The 21,081-nt window shown below is 36.0% G+C and overlaps 1 protein-coding gene across 1 annotated transcript; it reads left to right on the top strand.

Moving 5' to 3' along the window:
* The first annotated feature begins 1,423 nt into the window (after positions 1-1,423).
* Positions 1,424-20,116, top strand: LOC132547245 (cartilage matrix protein-like). Its single transcript, XM_060211010.1, has 9 exons — positions 1,424-1,531; positions 2,388-2,412; positions 8,008-8,589; positions 11,587-11,658; positions 13,101-13,172; positions 13,852-14,412; positions 14,925-14,957; positions 15,101-15,661; positions 16,980-20,116. The coding sequence occupies exons 1-9, from the start codon at positions 1,478-1,480 to the stop codon at positions 16,985-16,987; spliced, it is 1,968 nt and encodes a 655-aa protein (XP_060066993.1). The 5' UTR covers positions 1,424-1,477; the 3' UTR covers positions 16,988-20,116.
* Positions 20,117-21,081: the final 965 nt, after the last annotated feature.

The following is a 21,081-nucleotide window of genomic DNA, read 5'->3' on the forward strand; positions in this document are numbered from 1 at the left end:
GCACTGGTAATTGAAAATGGCGAACACTGACTGGGTCTGTTCACGACTTGATGGGGTGTTCCAACTTAGTCTAAACATCAATCCGCACAGCACCAGATAACTGTTTATATTAACTGTCTGTCTATAAAGACCAACATTTCTATAAATGTTCTTTGTCTATAAATAGTATCCTTAATGCCTAATTGACGGTGTGCTCTGGAAGTGATACCTTTTATACATAGGTGGCGCTTTAATACACAAAACGTAGGTGGCAATGCCTGTCAGATAAAAGGAATGGTATACTGTATGTGACGATATAATTTACACATAGGTAGCCTGACTACAAACAAGATACATCCAGGGATTATCACGTAGCAATATGTTCTATGTGATAACACGCTGAAATGATATATCATGCGGCCCATGCTATATATACAATGTATATCGGACATAAATCTATGTGAGGAATCAAAGAATTTCAATCGCGTGCATAACAGAAGCATTTCTGATATCACGTTTACAAATTTCTACACGAGAATATCTAAAAATAATACGTAAATTGCATATATTGACAAGAATCCATTACCGAATTCCGTATCAGAATGTTTCGGCATACATCATTTTCAGACACCGGCACTTAATATCAGATTCAATGTTTATAAAACAGATTCAACATTGAAAAGACGAGTAGTTATTATGAAATATATATTACATTTAAGATAAAATATTTCAAATATTTTTGTCATTTTTGCCATAATCGTATTTGTTAAACTTTATAGCTGGCACATAACATCACGAATTATAATGTTCGCTCATCAAAACACAGGTGTAATATTTACAGGTGTGCATTCGGCTAAGTGTAGGTAACTGCTCTCTAACATAGACACGAATCCTGTAGGAACAACGTGCGTTTAAACAATACACAGTAGCAGCAGAGCGTATGTATTATGACAGATACAACATACGTAATACTGTACTGCCTTCACGGAACAAAATCTCCAAAAATGTGAGACGAGAGGGCCCTCTCCCTCCCAACCTAGGCAACCAATTGAACACCAGTTTAAGGAGTCATCACTCTGAAGATCGCGATGTTTGTTAAGAAAATCGACTGAGACGACTGAGACAACTTCTTAAGTTGTTTACGAAATTCCTCTCAATGAAGTTATCGGACGAGTTTGAAGTGGCACAGTTTCTAAATATAGGCATAGAACTACCCTCCCACGCTTGTACAACCACTTGCACAACTTATGATTGGTTGAGGCGATTTTGATTGACTTGCTAGAGAAACCACGCCCCCACTCAACAAGTTTAAGTTTAGTAGTAAAAATGTCCTACGTACATATAAGCCTGTTCTGTGACATCTCTTTGCCAGTGTGTCCTTAGCTGCTACCGTGTATTGAACCTTAAGCACGATTACTTCTGTCTCTCGCTGCTGACACAATAATCGGTGTTTTCTGTTCACCTGCGGATAATCTATTTTACATCTACATCTTCATTCATGATGGATACTAAATTCTTTTTCCTCATTTCTATTTTTGGAGCCTGTTTTGTGGTAGGTTTTGTTTTATTTTAGATATCTATTTTGACTTATCACTAATGTGTCTTTATCATAACACATCGATAGAAATGTTGATAAAGTATTTTTCATAACCATGTCTTAATAACAATAACTCTAAAGAGGTGTTTTGTTTTATTTTCATAATAACGATAATAGTACTCAAAGTCATCAAAACAACATGGATAAATAGCTTTGTACTTATCTTCTCTGCTGCGGTAAATGTCAATGCTGTAATGTAAAGCATCGGTAGCTTTAAGCCAGAGAATAGAGAAAAATCAAATGGGGAGATTTCCACTTATTTTAAAGCTATTTCTTGAATATTTTGATTGTGTGTTTACATTTAACTTATAAAGTTGCGTATAAATAGCCTTATAGCTGAAATGTAGTTAATCCCAACTGCTTCGAAATTCGACCCTCACCGTTGGTTGTTCGAACGACATCGCTTGGGTTGTATCATACATATCTGTAACGCTACACATTCCGGATTCCTGTACTCTACTGTTTCCTCAAACCGGATTTTTTCAATGCTTTGATGTTAGATGAATTCGCAAATATAGCTTACTTCAATATACTGCCAACGTTTACTTCATGTTTACGCGGAATAGGTGAATCAGATATTTATATTCGCAGTTTTGAGAATATTAGGTAGAAGTTTAGAATCAATCACATTCAATCGCAATGAAGAGGGTTTCAACCATGACTGTAAAATTTGCCAGCAAATCCCATTTTTAAAGAAACGCTCTGTAAAAATATTTAAAAAACAAAAACAAAAACAGAAAGAAGCAATTACGGCTGTGTAATGTGAAGCCACACTATAATTAACGCTGTTTTTTTTCATTTTTGCTTACAGCATTCACAGTATCTATCGCCCGGTGGTAAGTAACTTAAATGTCAGTTTCATTGTAAACGGCTGTCAGGTTGTGTCGATTTCACTGTGACAAGCTGGTTGTAGAATGGTAGAGCTGGGTCAGCCTGCGCCCCACTGCCACAGTTTGTTTTCTGATACACCATGATAATTGTATCAGCATTTTCTGAGCTTGCTTACAGTCGTTGGTGTTCAGGCTGTGATATTAGATATAACACGATCTTTTCTTTGGTCGATATTTTGGAGTTTATTTATTTGTCTCTCATCATTATCATTCATGTTCAGTCAGCGCTCGGATACGATCAAAGCGCCATTAAGTATATATACCCTAAATCTCGAATAAAAGAGGCGCTTTTTTCTTTGATAGTGAACCAACGCATGTCAGTTTAGTACATTGTATTAAAATACAGGCTTATTTTCGGGTTTTTAAGGTGTCATGTTCTTTCTTACTCTGATTAAAATATCTGAAGTTTCATAGTCGAAATCAAAGCTGACAAGATTTACCATATATGGTAAACATCATATTTACCTTGATTATACACCGATTTTATTGTTATGTTTGTTTATTTTTGTTGTGTTTGATTTATTGTCGTGCAATGGGAATAAATTCTACAGAAACAGTAACTTGTAAAGCAATGCACTGATATCATCATGATATCGTGAAATAATTCCTCGATCTCTTTAACAATATGTTTTGCTACATTTTCACTAACGAAAAAAACATTGGTTTGTAATTGTGTACGAAGGAGAGTTTGATTTTTGTGACTGGTGTCATTTGTTAATCTTCACTTACATCCATGAAACATGTTATAACGACAAAATGCAATTAACATATCGTTTTAGTAATGAAGCGTGCTATATATGTGTTCATGGTTCATAGAAGTTCGTCTGCATAGCAGACAGTCTCTCCATTGTACCTCTGAGACGTACCATGTCGGCGATCAAAAACTCATTAGTAAGATAACATTAGGTCTGTGTTTGTACATTCATAGCATCGTCCTTGTAATCTGTGTTTTTAATGTCATCCTCTGGGTGTTAGTTTACCGTCGATCCAAATGGACAGATTTCTGAACTTGTTAACTTCGTACAGCTTCAATGTACGCAATTTTTACTATGTCAATGAAATCATTTTTACCGCAATCAGAGGTTCTGACCAGAAGTAAAATAATGTTTGATAAATCTGGATTTATGTACATTTATTCTTTTTGTCTCTGTTTCTCGCTAAGTCTCCGTTTAAATATCCAGCCGATATCCCATACTTGTAATTCCTGTACATATGTATAAGCCATATTCAAAATCAGATCAGTGTCTGAACGAGTACATGACATGAATTTCATATTTAGCAATTGCCGTTTGCCGTTTTATTCTTCCAAACGACGTCTGCCTCAGCGAAAATCGCGATCTACATTTAAATATTTCATTTAACCATGAATTTTGATAGAAATGCAGTTAGTACATGTCTAAAGGGAAGAAAACTGCGCCACAATGCATAAACCTAGCAAGGTTTTGTAATGTCACAATACGCTTCTCACCAGTGCCTGCCTCCCTAGTTACAGGTAACAGACAGCTATTTGTAAAACACGTTAATGTTTTCCTCAATCTTTGCTACCGTTTTACGGTAACTTGTAAATAATGCTTCGTGCTTGATAGATAAGTATACCAGCGTAAGTGAATATCATATGTATTAATAAGGATCTCACGCTCTATCAAACTGCCACACCGAGGTACATTTGAGATTTCGGCTTGGTTACCGTCGCGATTACAATGAAAGGGATAATTACTTTACAAATAAGCAATGAAAGAATACCTTGGGTGACCATAATTTCCAGCATGTTGGATAAGAAATAAAAGTGAAAATATCAGACGGTCATGGTTCTGATTCATTGTGTGGATGTAGTTGTAATATGTATACGAGGTGTTTAGATAAACAATTTCAATAACTTGTTACCATGAAGTAAGTAATTAACGGGTCAATACGTAATCGATCGCATTACAATATCAGAAATCGATCAGTCATTTTGTTTTCCTTAACAACCACGATAGACACGTGACATCAATGTTTTCCACGACACTTGATATCATTGGTGTCTATAAATAGATCAATTGTTCATGGTGAAGCAGTAACGTCACAATTGTGAAAGTAATCAAATATATTTCATGATAACAAATTTAAAAGCCTATATAAAAACTATGAAGTTTGCCCAGGTTCAGGCACCAGTGAGTGGACCGCAGCAATTCTTCTTTGTGTTTAGGGTTCAATTCCCAGAACGGATGTAGTGAGGGATGCGATCGTCTATCCGGCACCTGGGATTTCTCAGGGTACCCTGGTTTTTCTTCCAAGAGTAATACCCCTCGCGCGCTTACATTCCAGCCAACAAATTTGATTGATATAAATTAGAAAAAAGTTGTTTGAATTGTTGTTGTTTGATTGAATGTGGAGCTAGAGACTCAACAACAACAACAACAACAACAACAACAACAACAACAACAACAACAACAACAACAGTAAAGGTACTCTGTCTTTTATTTGCCTCAATCTCATTTTGTTACTCCCTGTTTCTTGAATCTCATTTGTACAGAAAAAATATAACTTTCTTTCAATGTCTTGAACTTTTCTCATTCTTGACAGAAGTGGGGGAGTATATAATAAAGAACAACTTTATAGTGATAATTAAGAAAACTGGTATCTAGATTACACTGTATCTGGACTTCTGCGCTGAATTACCTCCCTTAACACGAATTTCCTTCGCTAGTTATTTATTGTCTTGGAGTAGGAGTTATTGTTTTGCATATCGAAAATAAGATACCTCTATTTTACCAGTTTATCCATTAACGAGAATCAAATGTCCATAGTTCATGACTCTGACTAAACATTCTCAATACATAGCTTTATATCGACGAGCCTAATCTATTCCTAGTGGCTTATTCATAAACTTCTCGACACTTGACAACATGCTGCACTGTAAAAGATAGCGCGAGGCACTTACTGTAAGTAATTAGTAAGTGACTTGTTGAGCGTGGGCGGTATATAGGCAGACTTATGTAATGTTTCACACTACTGAGTATATATTATGTGAGGTAGGAATCCCTAGTTTAACTTAAAGTCCAATATGATTCATAGTACTTCATCTTTTTTTCTTCTTTATAACAGAGATATTTGATGAGAAAAGGTCTCATGTTGTCAGCAAGGAAATAGTGAATGACGCAACCCAATAATAATATATTCTTATACACGAGTTCCTACGACGCTACCGTCGTTGAATCTCATTATCAATATATATATATATATATTCTAAACCGTAAAGAAAATAGTTCTTAAGCTTTCAATAGACAAGGACAAGGTCGGTCTCGCTCACATCAACACACGGTAAAAGGACATAATTTACCTATACAATTAAAAATGTCGTGCGGTCGCTTTACATGGATCATTCACCTCAATACAAACATATTGAGACGTAAATAGAATAAAAGTATACTGCATGCTATTGAAATAACTTCAAATCACTTATTTTTCGTCAGTTAGACCTAAAAATAGTAAATTGTGATAAATAATTATAAATCTCGTGAAATAAAAAATCCTTTAGCTATTGAATTGATTTTGACGTCGGATGAGTCGTACATGGCGGGTGTCGTTGATGAAGCAGAATACGCTTTCTCTTCCGTAACACCTGGTCGTATCCCCCTAGTATTTTCTCGAGAGCTTTCGCGTAAATCTTTCTTTTGTTCATATTCTGCCCTTAATGACAGTTGAGTTTGGATTATGACATGTTGGTATTTTCTTGATGTTGTAATAGATCGTCTTGTGATGCGTGATTTCCATGAGTCTCATTTACATCGATCATATGTGCTAAAACAAACCGAGCTAAAATGATAAATATGATATTGAACTTTCGTTGAAAAAATATCTGACTTTTTGTTCACTAAACGATTTTATCATGAGTACATGCCTACGTTTTTAAATCGAGAAAAAAGTTAAACTACTTAGTGCGTCTTAGCAAAATCAGTTTGGGCCTACATCAATGAGTGATAGAGGAATGAATGTTGATGAAATCTGTCCACGGTTAAATATGATATTCTCTATCTTATGAACGCCACTTTGAACATATTGTCATTAAGCTATGCACTAATTGAAATAGATATGTCGTGAAATATATCATTTACAGGTATATGAACGTATTTAGGTTAAATATATCTATTGGTTATTTGACAACAAAATAATGATATCTGTGATCAAATGGTGCCGCGATATCTATCGTGTTAGGAGGAACTGTTGAGAGTATCAGGTGACAGACTGTCAGATATGATGTATCTTTCAATATCAAATAGAAGATGATGATATATCAATGTAAAAGGATGAGAGGAGATTATCTGACCGATGGTCACGCCTGTCAACCATACGAGCTTTATCATTAAATGATCAAATATAAAATGAAACTTTTCATTGTGTCATGAATAAAGGCACGTCATCCCTCCTTATTTGGAAGTCCGCCCATATTTGGTCGCGATTATCAATTACTTAGGTCAGCATAAACTACAAATGTGTGTCTCTTTGAAAAAAATCTTCGTATGATATGAAGCGGGTCGTGTTTGATGCTCGTTAGTTTGTATGTTGGTTCCGTTGTGTGATATGAAGCTGGTCGTGTTTGATGCTCGTTAGTTTGTCTGTTGGTTCCGTTGTGTGATATGAAGCTAGTCGTGTTTGATGCTCGTTAGTTTGTCTGTTGGTTCCGTTGTGTGATATGAAGTTGGTCGTGTTTGATGCTCGTTAGTTTGTCTGTTGGTTCCGTTGTGTGATATGAAGCTGGTCGTGTTTGATGCTCGTTAGTTTGACTGTTGGTTCCGTTGCGTGATATGAAGCTGGTCGTGTTTGATGCTCGTTAGTTTGACTGTTGGTTCCGTTGCGTGATATGAAGCTAGTCGTGTTTCATGCTCGTTAGTTTGTCTGTTGGTTCCGTTGTGTGAAAAAAAGCTAGTCGTGTTTGATGCTCGTTAGTTTGTCTGTTGGCTCCGTTGTGTGATATGAAGCTGGTCGTGTTTGATGCTCGTTAGTTTGTCTGTTGGTTCCGTTGTGTGATATGAATCTGGACGTGTTTGATGCACGTTGATTTGTCTGTTGGTTCCGTTGTTGTATACCCTGTTCTCATTTAAGAATATCTCATTAATTGCTTGGATTGATGACGGTTTACATGGCGGGTGTCGTCGATGAAGAAGATGACACTTACTATTCCGGAACACGTGGTCTTATTCTTTCTTTGTACTTTTTCAAGAGTTTCCGTGTAAAATCTTCCTTTTGTTCATATGTACCTTAGTTTCATGGAATTGGATTATGATAATGTTTACATATGGTGATTTTCTTCTGCTATTAATGGTTTGGCAGTTATATACATCTACAGTTCTGCACTCTTCTACGTACTTTTAATTTCTTAATTGCACTGTGTCAGATATGTATATATTGTGTCCGTCTTACAAATTCATTTGTTTGATAATTTGTTGATAACGTGTCTGCTCTGTTGAAATGGCATCTGTCTTTCTTTATGTTTATTAACTTATTGATGTTGTGTCTGTCACGTACGTCCGTATCTCTCACATCATGTTTCCCTTTCAGCCGTGGAGTACTACTGCGGGAACAAACCAGCAGATGTTGCCTTCCTTATCGATTCATCCAATAGTATATGGGGCCCTGACTTTCACAAACAGGTCAACTTCATCAACGAGGTCGTCGATATGTTCCAAATCGGTCAAAATAGAACAAGAATCTCTCTTGCTACATACAGCACTAACGTCCACGTGGAATTTCACCTAAACGAAAATTATGAGCGACAATCCCTACGACAAGCTCTGTCTGGCGTCCGCCAGAGAAGGGGCTTCATCACAAACACTAAATTAGCCATCTGGACCATGAGGAAAAAGATGTTTAGTGAACACAACGGCGCAAGACCCGGAGTGGTCAAGGTGGCTGTAGTACTGACCGATGGTCAATCTAACAGTGTTATCCGGACTGTCTGGGAAGCGATGAAAGCTCGTCGAGAGGGAATCCATATGTTTGCTATTGGAATCGGTGCCTATATTAACAGGCGGGAATTGAGAGGAATAGCAAGCAAGCCTGTCAACGATTATATGTTTGAAGTGAGCAATTTTGGAGCACTCGAATCCATCAAGAACATTCTGGCTATTAAAACATGCGTTGGTAGGTATCGAAAATTGGAGAATGAAATTTTCAGATATCACGTGATAACTACAGAGTTACACCCTTTACATAATTCGATGTGTTTCATTTAATCGTATTTAAACATTTAAAAAATTAATTAAGGCAACAAAAATGACCAAAACAAATTACGTTAATACGAAATGTACAAAACAAATAGATAAATAAATCTAGATTGACTACTTTGAATTTATCTCTATTACAATGATGATGTAAGTTAGTATTGGGTCAATTTTCCGCCGTCAAATTATTTAAGCTGTTGAGCTGGTGACACTAAGTTACGACAGTTCGGCTATTCATTTATATGTAATGTCAATATATGCATGCATTCGTTTCAAATTCCTGGACGTACATTTTAACAGGTAAATGTATACAATACAGCACATGACATATAGTCATCCTTACTTAGGGACATAGCCGGAAGTTAAATTCCACGATGTTAATCAGACACATATACAATACAACACCCTATCCTCAATATACCACGTCACTCGGCCATATTAATGCTTAAAACATGTGACCTTGGGTGCATAACTTCATTTGCAATTAAAAGTAGCTTTAAATAATCACGTTTGCAGGTGTCGGACAGGAAACATCGTTTAAAAAGGACAGCTTCCTCCTCTAGGAAAACATTTGTACAATATGGAAACATCCCTAACATGGGCTTAATGAGCCACTCAAAGAAATTCTTCCCAGTTTATGAGACAATACCCAATTTTATCTGTGATACAGTCTCCTAGTAAATTCATCCCAGAGAAGGAGACAATTTTATCTGTGATACAGTCTCCTAGTAAATTCATCCCAGAGAAGGAGACAATTTTATCTGTGATACAGTCTCCTAGTAAATTCATCCCAGAGAAGGAGACAATTTTATCTGTGATACAGTCTCCTAGTAAATTCATCCCACAGAAGGAGACAATTTTATCTGTGATACAGTCTCCTAGTAAATTCATCCCAGAGAAGGAGACAATTTTATCTGTGATACAGTCTCCTAGTAAATTCATCCCAGAGAAGGAGACAATTTTATCTGTGATACAGTCTCCTAGTAAATTCATCCCAGAGAAGGAGACAATTTTATCTGTGATACAGTCTCCTAGTAAATTCATCCCAGAGAAGGAGACAATTTTATCTGTGATACAGTCTCCTAGTAAATTCATCCCACAGAAGGAGACAATTTTATCTGTGATACAGTCTCCTAGTAAATTCATCCCAGAGAAGGAGACAATTTTATCTGTGATACAGTCTCCTAGTAAATTCATCCCAGAGAAGGAGACAATTTTATCTGTGATACAGTCTCCTAGTAAATTCATCCCACAGAAGGAGACAATTTTATCTGTGATACAGTCTCCTAGTAAATTCATCCCAGAAAAGGAGACAATTTTATCTGTGATACAGTCTCCTAGTCCCAGAGAAGGAGACAAATTACAGTCTCCAGAAAAAGGAGACAATTTTATCTGTGATACAGTCTCCTAGTAAATTCATCCCAGAGAAGGAGACAATTTTATCTGTGATACAGTCTCCTAGTAAATTCATCCCACAGAAGGAGACAATTTTATCTGTGATACATCTCCTAGTAAATTCAGTCTATTTAATCAATGTTCCTAACACTTATCGATAATGTATTCCTTGTACATTTTTTTATCGCGTTATTACTCCATAACAGAAAAACTAGACGATATTTTATAACGTCACGTCTGATTGTAGGAATTTATCAAAGAGTCCAAAATAAATATAACAAATATTGCAGCCTATGATTAAATATCAGGATTAACTGTTAATTTTGAGTTAAACTAAGATTAATCCTGAAATAATAGCCAATTTAACCTTCCATGTGTTGTAATCCTGGCAATAAAACAGACTATAAGAAATCGGTAATTCCTGTTTTGGGTTTTTATTGTCTGGCCTAAAAACAATCATTAATCCTCAAAATCCTTGCATAGTGTAATTTTACAATACATCGCTACAATACTGCTGCTCGTTTCCTGTTATACATAAACCACAACATTTAGAGTACACGTCTGTAAAAATAAGGTGATCTTACGTTAATCCTTTAATGTTTGTCGCCACGCAATGCTATTTATCCCCGGCTGGTAAATCTCCTTCAAGCTCAATCTTTTATAGAAAACTCGGACAGAATCTGGTTGATATCTTGCTGGATATCCATAAAGTAAACATTTAACCTTACCTGTCGTTACCTGGTTCTCCGGTAAACAATGACATACCTTTACATCACAGGTAGAAAACCATTATAGGTTGTTACTTACAAAGCGCTTAGTCACTTTGTTGGTATTATAAGGACATAACACGACATTTAAATGAAGTGCCACCCCACTACAAACAGATGTTGATGAAACTGATCCCTGTATGTCGTTTCTGTTTGTACCCGAATGTAACATTACCCTAAAAGTCAATTATCACCATAGTAACTTCAGTCTTGGTGTCTGCGTGATCTATCGAAACACTAGTCTTCATAACAAAAAATAATCATCTGATATAATGTTATCTAAGACATTTTAATACCTAATATCATATTGTGACAAATGAAAGTTTTATATTGTTGTTGGTGATCACACTGGCATCCCCTTTCACAATCATTATCATTTCTACAGCCGTAACATGTCTAAGATAGCAGACAAACGTTGCATGGTCTTTTTTACTTTCTGCTTATGATAAGTGGTTTTTTGTTCATTTCTATTGTAAAGTTGATTTTAAAACATGTCATGTTTTGCGGTATTGATATGTTAGCGCTTAAATTTACTAAAGCTTCAGAATGATAACAACTTAACAGATTCGAGTTAGCATTGATTGACAAATTGCGAGAAACCGATTATTTTCTGAATCACATCAAATATTGATTTTGGCAAAAGGAATGGAAATGCATGAATAAAATCGCGTTTATTTTCGAGCGATTGATGAAATTTTGTCGACGATAGCTATGCATGAATATGTTTATATTGTCTATCGTCGTCGATGTTTCAGTAACCCCTCGTCCAACGACCACACGTCGGCCGACGACCACGACGACAACCACCCCTATGCCGACCACAACCAGTAAGTACCACGTGACCTTTATATATCGTGTTGATCTGCATCATTCAGCTAATAATAAGATAATCAGTAGTGTGTTTAATCAGGTCATCAAGTTTCTCCACATGGCGCCCAATTTTTATCTGATATCAATAGTGCTTTAGAGGCTTCATGTTGCTGGTAGATGATAGTAAGATAATTGCTCTCAAGATTTGCTGCTACTGTTTTTCGGTGAATCAGAGAAACTCGCAAAAATTATTAGTTTGGAATAACTTAGCCTACCCATGACTCAGATTCGTAAATGTTCATTCTCTACGGCTTTCGTTTGTGACGGAGCGTGGAAGGAATGCCTGCAACCTTACGGTACATCTGATAACTGATGGCACACAAGTCATCTCCTTAATGTATAAATCATTATGTAGACAAGGGTTCCAACGGCAGGTCACATGCAGTATCTCTTAATGCATGTTCTGTGTATACACAGGTAAATACGAGAGCCGAACTCACTAGAGCGTTCTTTTATGATAATTGTGTAATGAAACTCACGTGCATTAGTAACAATATCAAAATAACAGATTCTTTTAGCAGTTTTTAATTTTTTTATCCAGTGTCAGTCTGCAGACGGTAAATTACACATAGGAATTTATAATGGTAATAAGTGTAAAGTTACAGTGCATACGGCACTGCACAATCATTTGCAGATGTTAATTGTTGTTACATAAAGTGCTGTTTAGTGTTGTGGTATTGCGACGTTTCTAGAATCTAAGTGGAAAGGCATACGACTTCTGGTTTTCCCTTTGGTGTCTATACATTGAAGATGTATGGGGCTTTTGTGCTTTTCTGCATCACATATGATTCAACCACAAATTTTACCACAACTTCCTGTGGACAAACGAGAAAGAGTAATCATCTAGACAAATCTTCGTCTGAGAGATCACTTAGAAATGTTATCGAGTTTTCTGAGTAAGCAACATGCGGACTTTAAGAGAGAAAAAGGAGAACAGAAAACCTGGTCTCTAGGTTTGTATGTGCGATCACTATATGAACTCACAAACACTTAGGTTCGCTTCCAATTTTTTTCTAATTTTTATTTTGCCTCAGTCTATGTGATGGGGGTTTGATATTACCTGACTTTCCAATTCTATATCGTCCCGTCCTATCATTAATTAATGTCACCACTTAAGCGATTTTATTTATTAAAATATTTGGATCAAAGTGTCTGTGAATGTCAACTATGACAACATCTTGTCTTGTATAAGGTCGAAGGTCAAGTTCAAAGTCAAGATCAAGGCCATCAATACTGCATATAGGATATTGACAGGTATTGATATGCATGCGACAAGGAGCCTCACATTTTATAGCTTCCTCGCTTTTCCGATGTTTATTCTCTTTTCATACAATTTCATACCATATTTTTCACAATAATTAAAGTGTATGTAGAAAGAAACAATATGTTTACTTCACAGCCACGACGCCCACTACAACAACGACCACGCCCACTACTACTACCACGTCCATGTTCGAATTGGCTCGTAGTGGTAAGTAATGTGAAAATTCAATGATTCTTTAGCTCAAGGCCTCTGTATCTTCAACTTGAAAGTCGGATTAACTCACAATACGGAAAATCCAATTTTAGGAGATTCTGATGTAGTTGACTTCTACTTTTGTTCATAGCCTTGGTATCTTATTTGTTGTTTTTAAATTAAAATTTTTATTTCTTATTTAACTCAGGTGTGACAACATATTCACGTAAATTCGTCATTTTAAAGTAAACTGAAGATAATTAAAATTTCATGTAATTTCGCTAAAATATTGAATAGACAAGATATGTTTATGGATAAAGCCTGAGTAATTCGTGAAACTGCACAAAAACAGACACCACTCCAACTGTTTGATATCACACTCACACAGACGAGGCTTAAGTCACCCTAGACAATAATGAATATTTCATACGTTATTAAGAAGTTTGTGAAGGGGTTTCAGTCTCTTAAGCGGAAACTAGAACGGCCGTGTTGCATAACATTTATTCTTCCTTTCAATTCATTATGTCAATATGTCGAATAACTACTTGGTAAACAAACCTGACGCTTGTTCTGAATTTTACATCGCTTCGAAAATATATCAGTGTTGGGGGGGGGGGGGGGGGGGTCGTATTCCTACTTTTTCAAAATCATTTGGAAAGCAAAATATTACCCGTGATCTTGTATTGATTTTCAGTGTGTTCGGATAGACAGACAGACATCGTGTTTGCCTTTGATTCTTCCAACAATGTTCGGACTAACGAATTTTATCAGCAAGTTGACTTTGCAAAGAAAATGATTGAGCTGATGTCCATTTCCGCTGAAACAACTCGAGTCGCTTCATTTCTATATAGCGACCAAATTCAACGCATATTTGAACTCGATGATTTTGACAATGCAGACAGCATGAAAGAATCTTTAAATAAAGTGAGTAAATCCGCAGGACGATCTCGAATGAGCGAGGCGATCAGATATGTCCGAACAAAGACTTTCCGAAGGAGTGTGGCCAGAGACGACGCCTCCCAGGTAGCAATTATAATAACCGGAAGTCCGGCGATGTATCTCCACCGAACCAAGGTCGAGGCTTCCAAAGCACGCGAGGCTGGAATCACTCTGATTCCTATAGGCATCGGCGATGTCAACATTGACGAACTTAGAGCTATATCTGGTGCACAAGGAGATGGACTTTACTATGAACTTCCTTCCTTCAATGACATCGGAAGTGTTCTAGCCCAACTCGCCATCCAGTCCTGCCAAGGTAAAACAAACTTCTCATATAAAACTCATTTGTGTTAAAGACCGTCATCATTACATTGCGAATATAATTCGACGACCGAACGCGAACCAAATACTGAATTAAATCGTGTCGCAATTCTACAATTTACAAACTCGCTTTTCCAACACCATTTAAGTGTTGGAAATATATGTCGTTGATTACTTAACTTCCTTTCACACAAACTGTTTGTGATCTTTTCTGTCGGTAAGATATAATTATTGGTTTGCTTTGATGTATTTTCAATAACATTGTTCAAGTGATATTTGAATTCACACGAACAACTAGGTTATCTACATACCGATACGAAAATGTATGCTAGTGCTGAAATAACTTGAAAGTTTATATAGGCTAGTTACCGTAATGAAAACAAAATCAGAAAAGTAGTTTTAGCATTGTAGCGACTTTATCAGTCGGCACATTCCCCATTTTGAATTATATCTAAGACAACTATGGACAATGGACAACAATGATATTATTCTATTTTTGCTTTTTAGTGCCCGAGCCAGTCATCTCCATATCAGATCAATGTAAGTACATAAAGATAAAAAAAATCATTTAGTGGGGTTTCAGCAGTTTGTTGAATATGATGCACAATATCATCAAATGTCTTCCTTCTGTCGTATTTATTGTTTCAATTTAAATAACAAAATAATTATTGTCCTTTTTTCAGCATGTGGGTCACGTCAGGCAGCGGATCTCATGTTCATTCTGGATAGCATGAACGCTGGAAAGAAAAACACGAAACGCGCTCTTGCCTTTATCCGCTCACTGATTAGTGAAATAGACATTGACACAGACAAGATTCAGGTCGGTCTGATGTCAGCCGAATGCCAGGACGACGAGACAGGATTCGCTCTTGGTGAAAGGCAGCAGAAGGACGGTGTGTTGGAATCTTTATCAAACATACGTGGAACAGATATTTCACAAATCCTGAAGCAAATGCGACGCGGGGCTTTCAGCCCTGACAACGGAGGACGAAAAGATGTCCGCAAAATTGCGGTACTGATCATCGACGGAAAACTGGAAGAGCCCATCCGAGCATTAACTGAAGCACAGCGCGCAAGAATACATGGGATTGAAGTGTTCGTAATACAGGTCGGGGAGGATGAAGAATCATCAACGGAAGCTAGGATGATGAGTGATGCACCGACCACACAACACTATTTCCAAGTGCCTGATTACGCAGCACTGATGGAATTAAAAGATGCTTTTTGGGCAGCTCTTTGTGATGGTGAGTATGCACATATTCTTTAGAATATATATTCAATTATCTATCATAACTGACTGACAAACTCATAACAGAGGCCTTCAAGATATGCATGTTGATAAGAATTATGGGAAAGGTTAGGGTTAGGAAATACTCAAGTTATTTGTACGATATGAAGCTGGACTTGATTGATGCTAGTTAGTGTATATCTTTGTTTCGTCGTTATCATTTAAGAACGTGACATTACCTACTTGGATTGACCAAGGTTTACATGGCGGGTTTCGTCGATGAAGCAGAAAATGCTTACTCTTCAGGAACATCTAGTGTTGCTCTCCTAGTACTTTTTCTGGAGCCGCCTTGTAAATCTGTCTTTTGTTCCTGTTTTGCCTATTTTCTTTTTTATCGAACTCGAGTTTGGAGTCTGTTTACATGTTGGTATTTTCTAGTGTATTTGTACACAACTCGTATATAACTATATAATAGCTGATATTTTCCTTGAATTTTAAGTTTATAGACTGACATTCAGTCATACTATAGTGTAAATCGTTTCTATAAATTGTGTTTTCATAAACAAATGCAGTGCATACGTCCACAACCTTTATCTTATATATTCTTTTTTAACTCTCATATTTTTCATTTTTTCAAAAATTGCATGATATACTACCAACTTACAACATCATCTGATAACTTTTATAGTGTTAATAAATTAACCAGGGTTTGTTATACCTTCTTCAAAGTGATAAATGTTTCTGAACGTCAAGGAAGATTTCGTGATAAATCATAGTAAGCTAACATAAATTCCCAACTCTATCCAGTCTACAGCCTGTAAGCAGAACGCATTAGTTATCTGAGAATGTAAATAGAATTCTTCGTTTACAAATTTACGATTTTTCGCTCAATTAAGTCTAATTTATTTGACACGGTTTGTCGTTTACGTGTTTTAGTAGTAACTCGAAACGTGCGATATCTCTCGTGCACGTATGTGTTTTTATGTCATGTTCAAAGTTGTTTTCAAAATGCGCTGAACAGGCAAAACATGCATCTCCAATGCGATAAACACGCGCAATTTAACAATATCCTAGTGTACATTCATTGATAACAGTAATCAGTTAAAAAGGTATCAAGGCCACGTAAGCTTTAATGTTTTCATTTGAAACAGCATCCATTTCATAACGCCATGATTGGACAGTAATATTTGAAATTTCAAGACAGGAAATACTATGAAATAAACCTCTTTTACTGAGAAGAAAGAAACTTGATAGAAATGTAATTACCATTAATGTCAGCATGATAAAAATGCCATTGCTATTTTATTTTTATTTTTTTATTTATCTATTTGCAGAATTATGAGAGTGTCTTTAAGTGACCTTGACCGACTTTGAAGCTTTATTTGTGATGGGACCAATAAAAGAATGTCACGTGATTGTGCGGCTGGCCTCTAAGACAGAATATGCGTATATTGTGCGGAGTGATCTCAGAACATTGGTAAAGATTTCAGAACGATTTTTTAAAGTTTTGGTATAAAAATACATTGCTCACCAAAACTTTAAACAGAGGGACTATGTAAACAAGAGACAATTCTCAGTGTAATCGTATTGTTTACCAACAATCAGTGAAAAAACACTCGGTAAACAATAACTATTCCATATCATTTTCGCTATCGATTGCTTTCCGGTGATACGCATGTGCAATATTTACAAAATGTGTCATGTGGCATAAGTCATTTGTCATGTTATCATATCAAACCGTGCTCTTATCTTTAAGCCGCTGACAAAGCTTGAGGACAATGTCACGTGGTATAAGACTCGTGGTCTTTCCTCAATGTCCTGCAATGTGTCCCTAATTTCAGTAGACCAATATTTGTGGTTTAGATTACGTTGGCCAGTTCTTAGATATTCTTCGAAAGACATTTTTGTCTTACGAATACAATTCATTTTTATCTACAGTAATTTAATTTTATTATCCTATTCCGCATAATATTCAATATTGAATAATAATGTAGAGTAACAACATTGAAGAACTATGAATATTACTTACACGTATGACTTAGTTTATGGAAAATGGTTTGCATAAACATAGATTTGCGATTTTTATTTCAAGAACTTACGACTGCAAAATGAACATTAAAAGAACTGTTTTAATTAATTGGAGAACATTGACTACAATACCATGAATTTATGCGAATAGTGCATCTACCTCGCAAAATATTGTGAATTAAAGCGTGCGCGCAGTTGATAAAAGTAAGTTTGGGATGCAAAGCAATTGTTCGATTTACAAGTCTGACACAACGATAGACCTACTTGTTTGAATATTTATAGAAAACAAATGTGAACTTATAAACGTTAATTCGATAATGCGTTACCTCTGTCCGGTATTGAATCAATGTTAACCAATCGTAACACCGTTTAGCCGTGTTCTCGCTTCTTGTTTAAAATCCTCGTCAGCTTGACGTGAAATGGATGGATAATTCGTCTTAATGTTTTTTTTTTCAAAAATTATCTTAAAATATAAGTATAATTACTTGAAACAATTCATAAATGTTTTGAATTTCATGTTGACGATGAATCGCAGAGTGAACTATAATTTATAAGGATTTATAAGAATTATCTAGCCCTTACCATGCAGTGTTAATATTTTTGTGAGATGTGAACGTGTGTGGTATTGCATTGCATTCAATACGTGCTGAATAACCCTTACCAAATACATGGTACAAGATGTCGTGTGCAGATTTTTTGTGTCTGTATAAAGTTCTTTGTTTGAAGTTGATTTTGAAAAGAACAGTCATCTATGGGAAAAACCACAGAATTCACAACCGACTCCGAACTTAGTTATGACAGGAGTTGGCAAGCCCCAGTGTGATACACATCTTCTGTTTTAGAAATTGTTCTATCATATATAACTATTTATTTAAACAGGCGGTTACTGGTAACGATATAGCTATGTAGCGTGCAAATTTGTTACAAAAATGTTTTAATAGATTGGCCGCTTGTAACAAATTTGCAAGATATAACAACACGTTTTAAGAAAGTGTCATTTTAACAAAGTGTCACGTTTTATAAAGTGTCACATTTTAACAAAGTGTCACGTTTTAACACATTGCTGTATATATAAGTACATCTACCTTACCACTATCAATAAAAAAGAAGGGTTGTCGTTGATATGCTTAGTGAACATATATCACAGAAAGAAGAAAAGAAGGAAAACAAGTGCAGAGGGAAGTGATGGTCAGTTGAAAGGATTCTTGTGTGAGAAAAAATTATATTTGTTTGCATTTGTATGATAAATGGTTGGTCGCTTAAAAGCATGGTGAAAAAACCAAACCGCGTAATCTTGCCCGAACCTCTCTCGAAACAAATATTGAGATTTTGTTCACATGTTTATAGATCATTAATGCTATTGAAAAAATGAAAATTTGAAAAGACTTCGGTACGAAAGTATAATGACGAACATCCATGTTAAATATGTAATGAGAAAAAAAAATCTTTTTTTTTTTCGAGAATTCGGGATCTAGTGTGCAGAAATCAAAGCGATTTCCTGTTAAAACTATTGTCTTTCAGTACATTGATATTCCAAACTTCGTTAGACGATACTCACTAGACACAGCAACTAGAGTGAGTTCGGAGAAAGATTATTTCACTCTAGATTTAAGATCGGAGTGAATAAAGTTTCACTCAAATAAGAGAATCTGCATCCTAGTCGTTCAAAGACTAACACAATAAAACAATACCAAACAAATCATTCAGTGCTTAAGTTTCAAAGTGAAGATTTCCATTGTTGTGTCCGTTGGGCATCGTCTACGGGAAGTGACGTCACATCTCGTCCTATCATCTGTAAATAACCATCGTAATTAACCTTGTTAACTATTGTATTATTTATGATGTATTTTAACGTGTGTAACATATGAAATCCACTTGTTAAATTGTGACTATCGACACTGGCTCGATCACGTGATATTCCGTTCAGCTCATTAAACATTTTATTCAATTTTTCTAATGTCGCTAACACATTTGCGTGGTTTTCATAAGCCCAATGCCTTAAGCATTTTAGTGCATTGCATTATGTATAACAACTGGAATATCACGAAATCGAGGTTACTTTGTGTCGTAAACTCTGTGGTGTTGTGACGACAACAACTTATTATATGACATCATTATTTCAAAGTGACAAAATATTTTATTGTGTCTTGCGTATCGGCACGCATAATTGTATTATGATTTGAAGTGATATCAGAAAAGGTTACTGATGTCAGTATGTTATGTTGACGTGGCATTTTTGCTAACGTAACTATTTATAGTAACGTCCTACATGTTATAGCGTTACAATTGTGAGATATCGTCATTAACTGACGTCATGAAGTGGACGACACGCCTGCAGTATCTGTGATTTTGTGTTAAGTGCTGAAGCTTTACAGGGAGAGTGTTTTGTTGATGTAAATACTGTATATTTTGATGATGTTAATAAAATCGACAACGACACAAATCCAGCGTTTGTTTCCTTCTCTAGATTATTGCTGCGTGGTCGGTTATTTTCGCAGGGACATTTTCGCTATTCCACGGTATATTAACGAAACGATTGCTAAAATTCATTCCTTAAAATTATGAGCCACTCATGTAGTGGATGTCATTTATATCCCAATCGCAAAATTTCCATTTATTAAGATATAATAGTATCGTTTTCAAGAATATCTTGAAAATTTTGACACATTAAAATTATTAGCAATATGTAATATGCCTACTGAATGGTTACAAAACGATATAAAATCGTCTTCTGTTTCCTCGGAACAACATCAAGTATATACCAAAATATCAACCTGAAATTCAGTAAAACTAGAGCAAAATATGAACAAAAAAGATTTACGCGGAGACTCCTGAAAAAGTGCAAGAAGAATAAGACCATGTGTTTCTGAAAAGAAAACATCATGTAAACGCAGGTTCATCCAAACAAGAACAAACCACTTGGTATCGTAATACTATTGAATAGCATTACGTCCAACTTCATCTCTCAAAAGGAAAAATCAAATGAAATTCACTTAATTTGCTGCACCTCCCGGATAGATTTTGACTTTTCTTTCGATCACTTTGGATTTTCCGCAGACGCCTCCTAAGCATCATAATTTAGGCCCTTAACATCTCTGACGAGCCCTAGAGGGACGAAACAGTTGTATGATGTAACATCACTGACGAGGCCTAGAGGGACGAAACAGTTGTATGATGTAACATCACTGAAGAGGCCTAGAGGGACGAAACAGTTGTATGATGTAACATCACTGAAGAGGCCTAGAGGGACGAAACAGTTGTATGATGTAACATCACTGACGAGTCCTAGAGGGACGAAACAGTTGTATGATGTAACATCCCTGACGAGTCCTAGAGGGACGAAACAGTTTATTAGTTTAAACATATTTTATTGCCGAAAGCAAATGGATTGGACACAAGTTATCACAA

Source organism: Ylistrum balloti, unplaced genomic scaffold, assembly GCF_031769215.1.
Source record: "Ylistrum balloti isolate Yb309-2 unplaced genomic scaffold, AGI_CSIRO_Ybal_v1 Utg369940, whole genome shotgun sequence".
Lineage (NCBI taxonomy): Eukaryota > Metazoa > Mollusca > Bivalvia > Pectinida > Pectinidae > Ylistrum > Ylistrum balloti.

Excerpts from the sequence above, each read along its gene's own strand:
- LOC132547245 (XM_060211010.1), top strand. The coding sequence starts at position 1,478 with ATGATGGATACTAAATTCTTTTTCCTCATTTCTATTTTTGGAGCCTGT. Across the intron at positions 8,590-11,586 it reads GGCTATTAAAACATGCGTTG|TAACCCCTCGTCCAACGACC; the intron begins GTAGGTATCGAA and ends TCGATGTTTCAG. Across the intron at positions 14,958-15,100 it reads CATCTCCATATCAGATCAAT|CATGTGGGTCACGTCAGGCA; the intron begins GTAAGTACATAA and ends TCCTTTTTTCAG.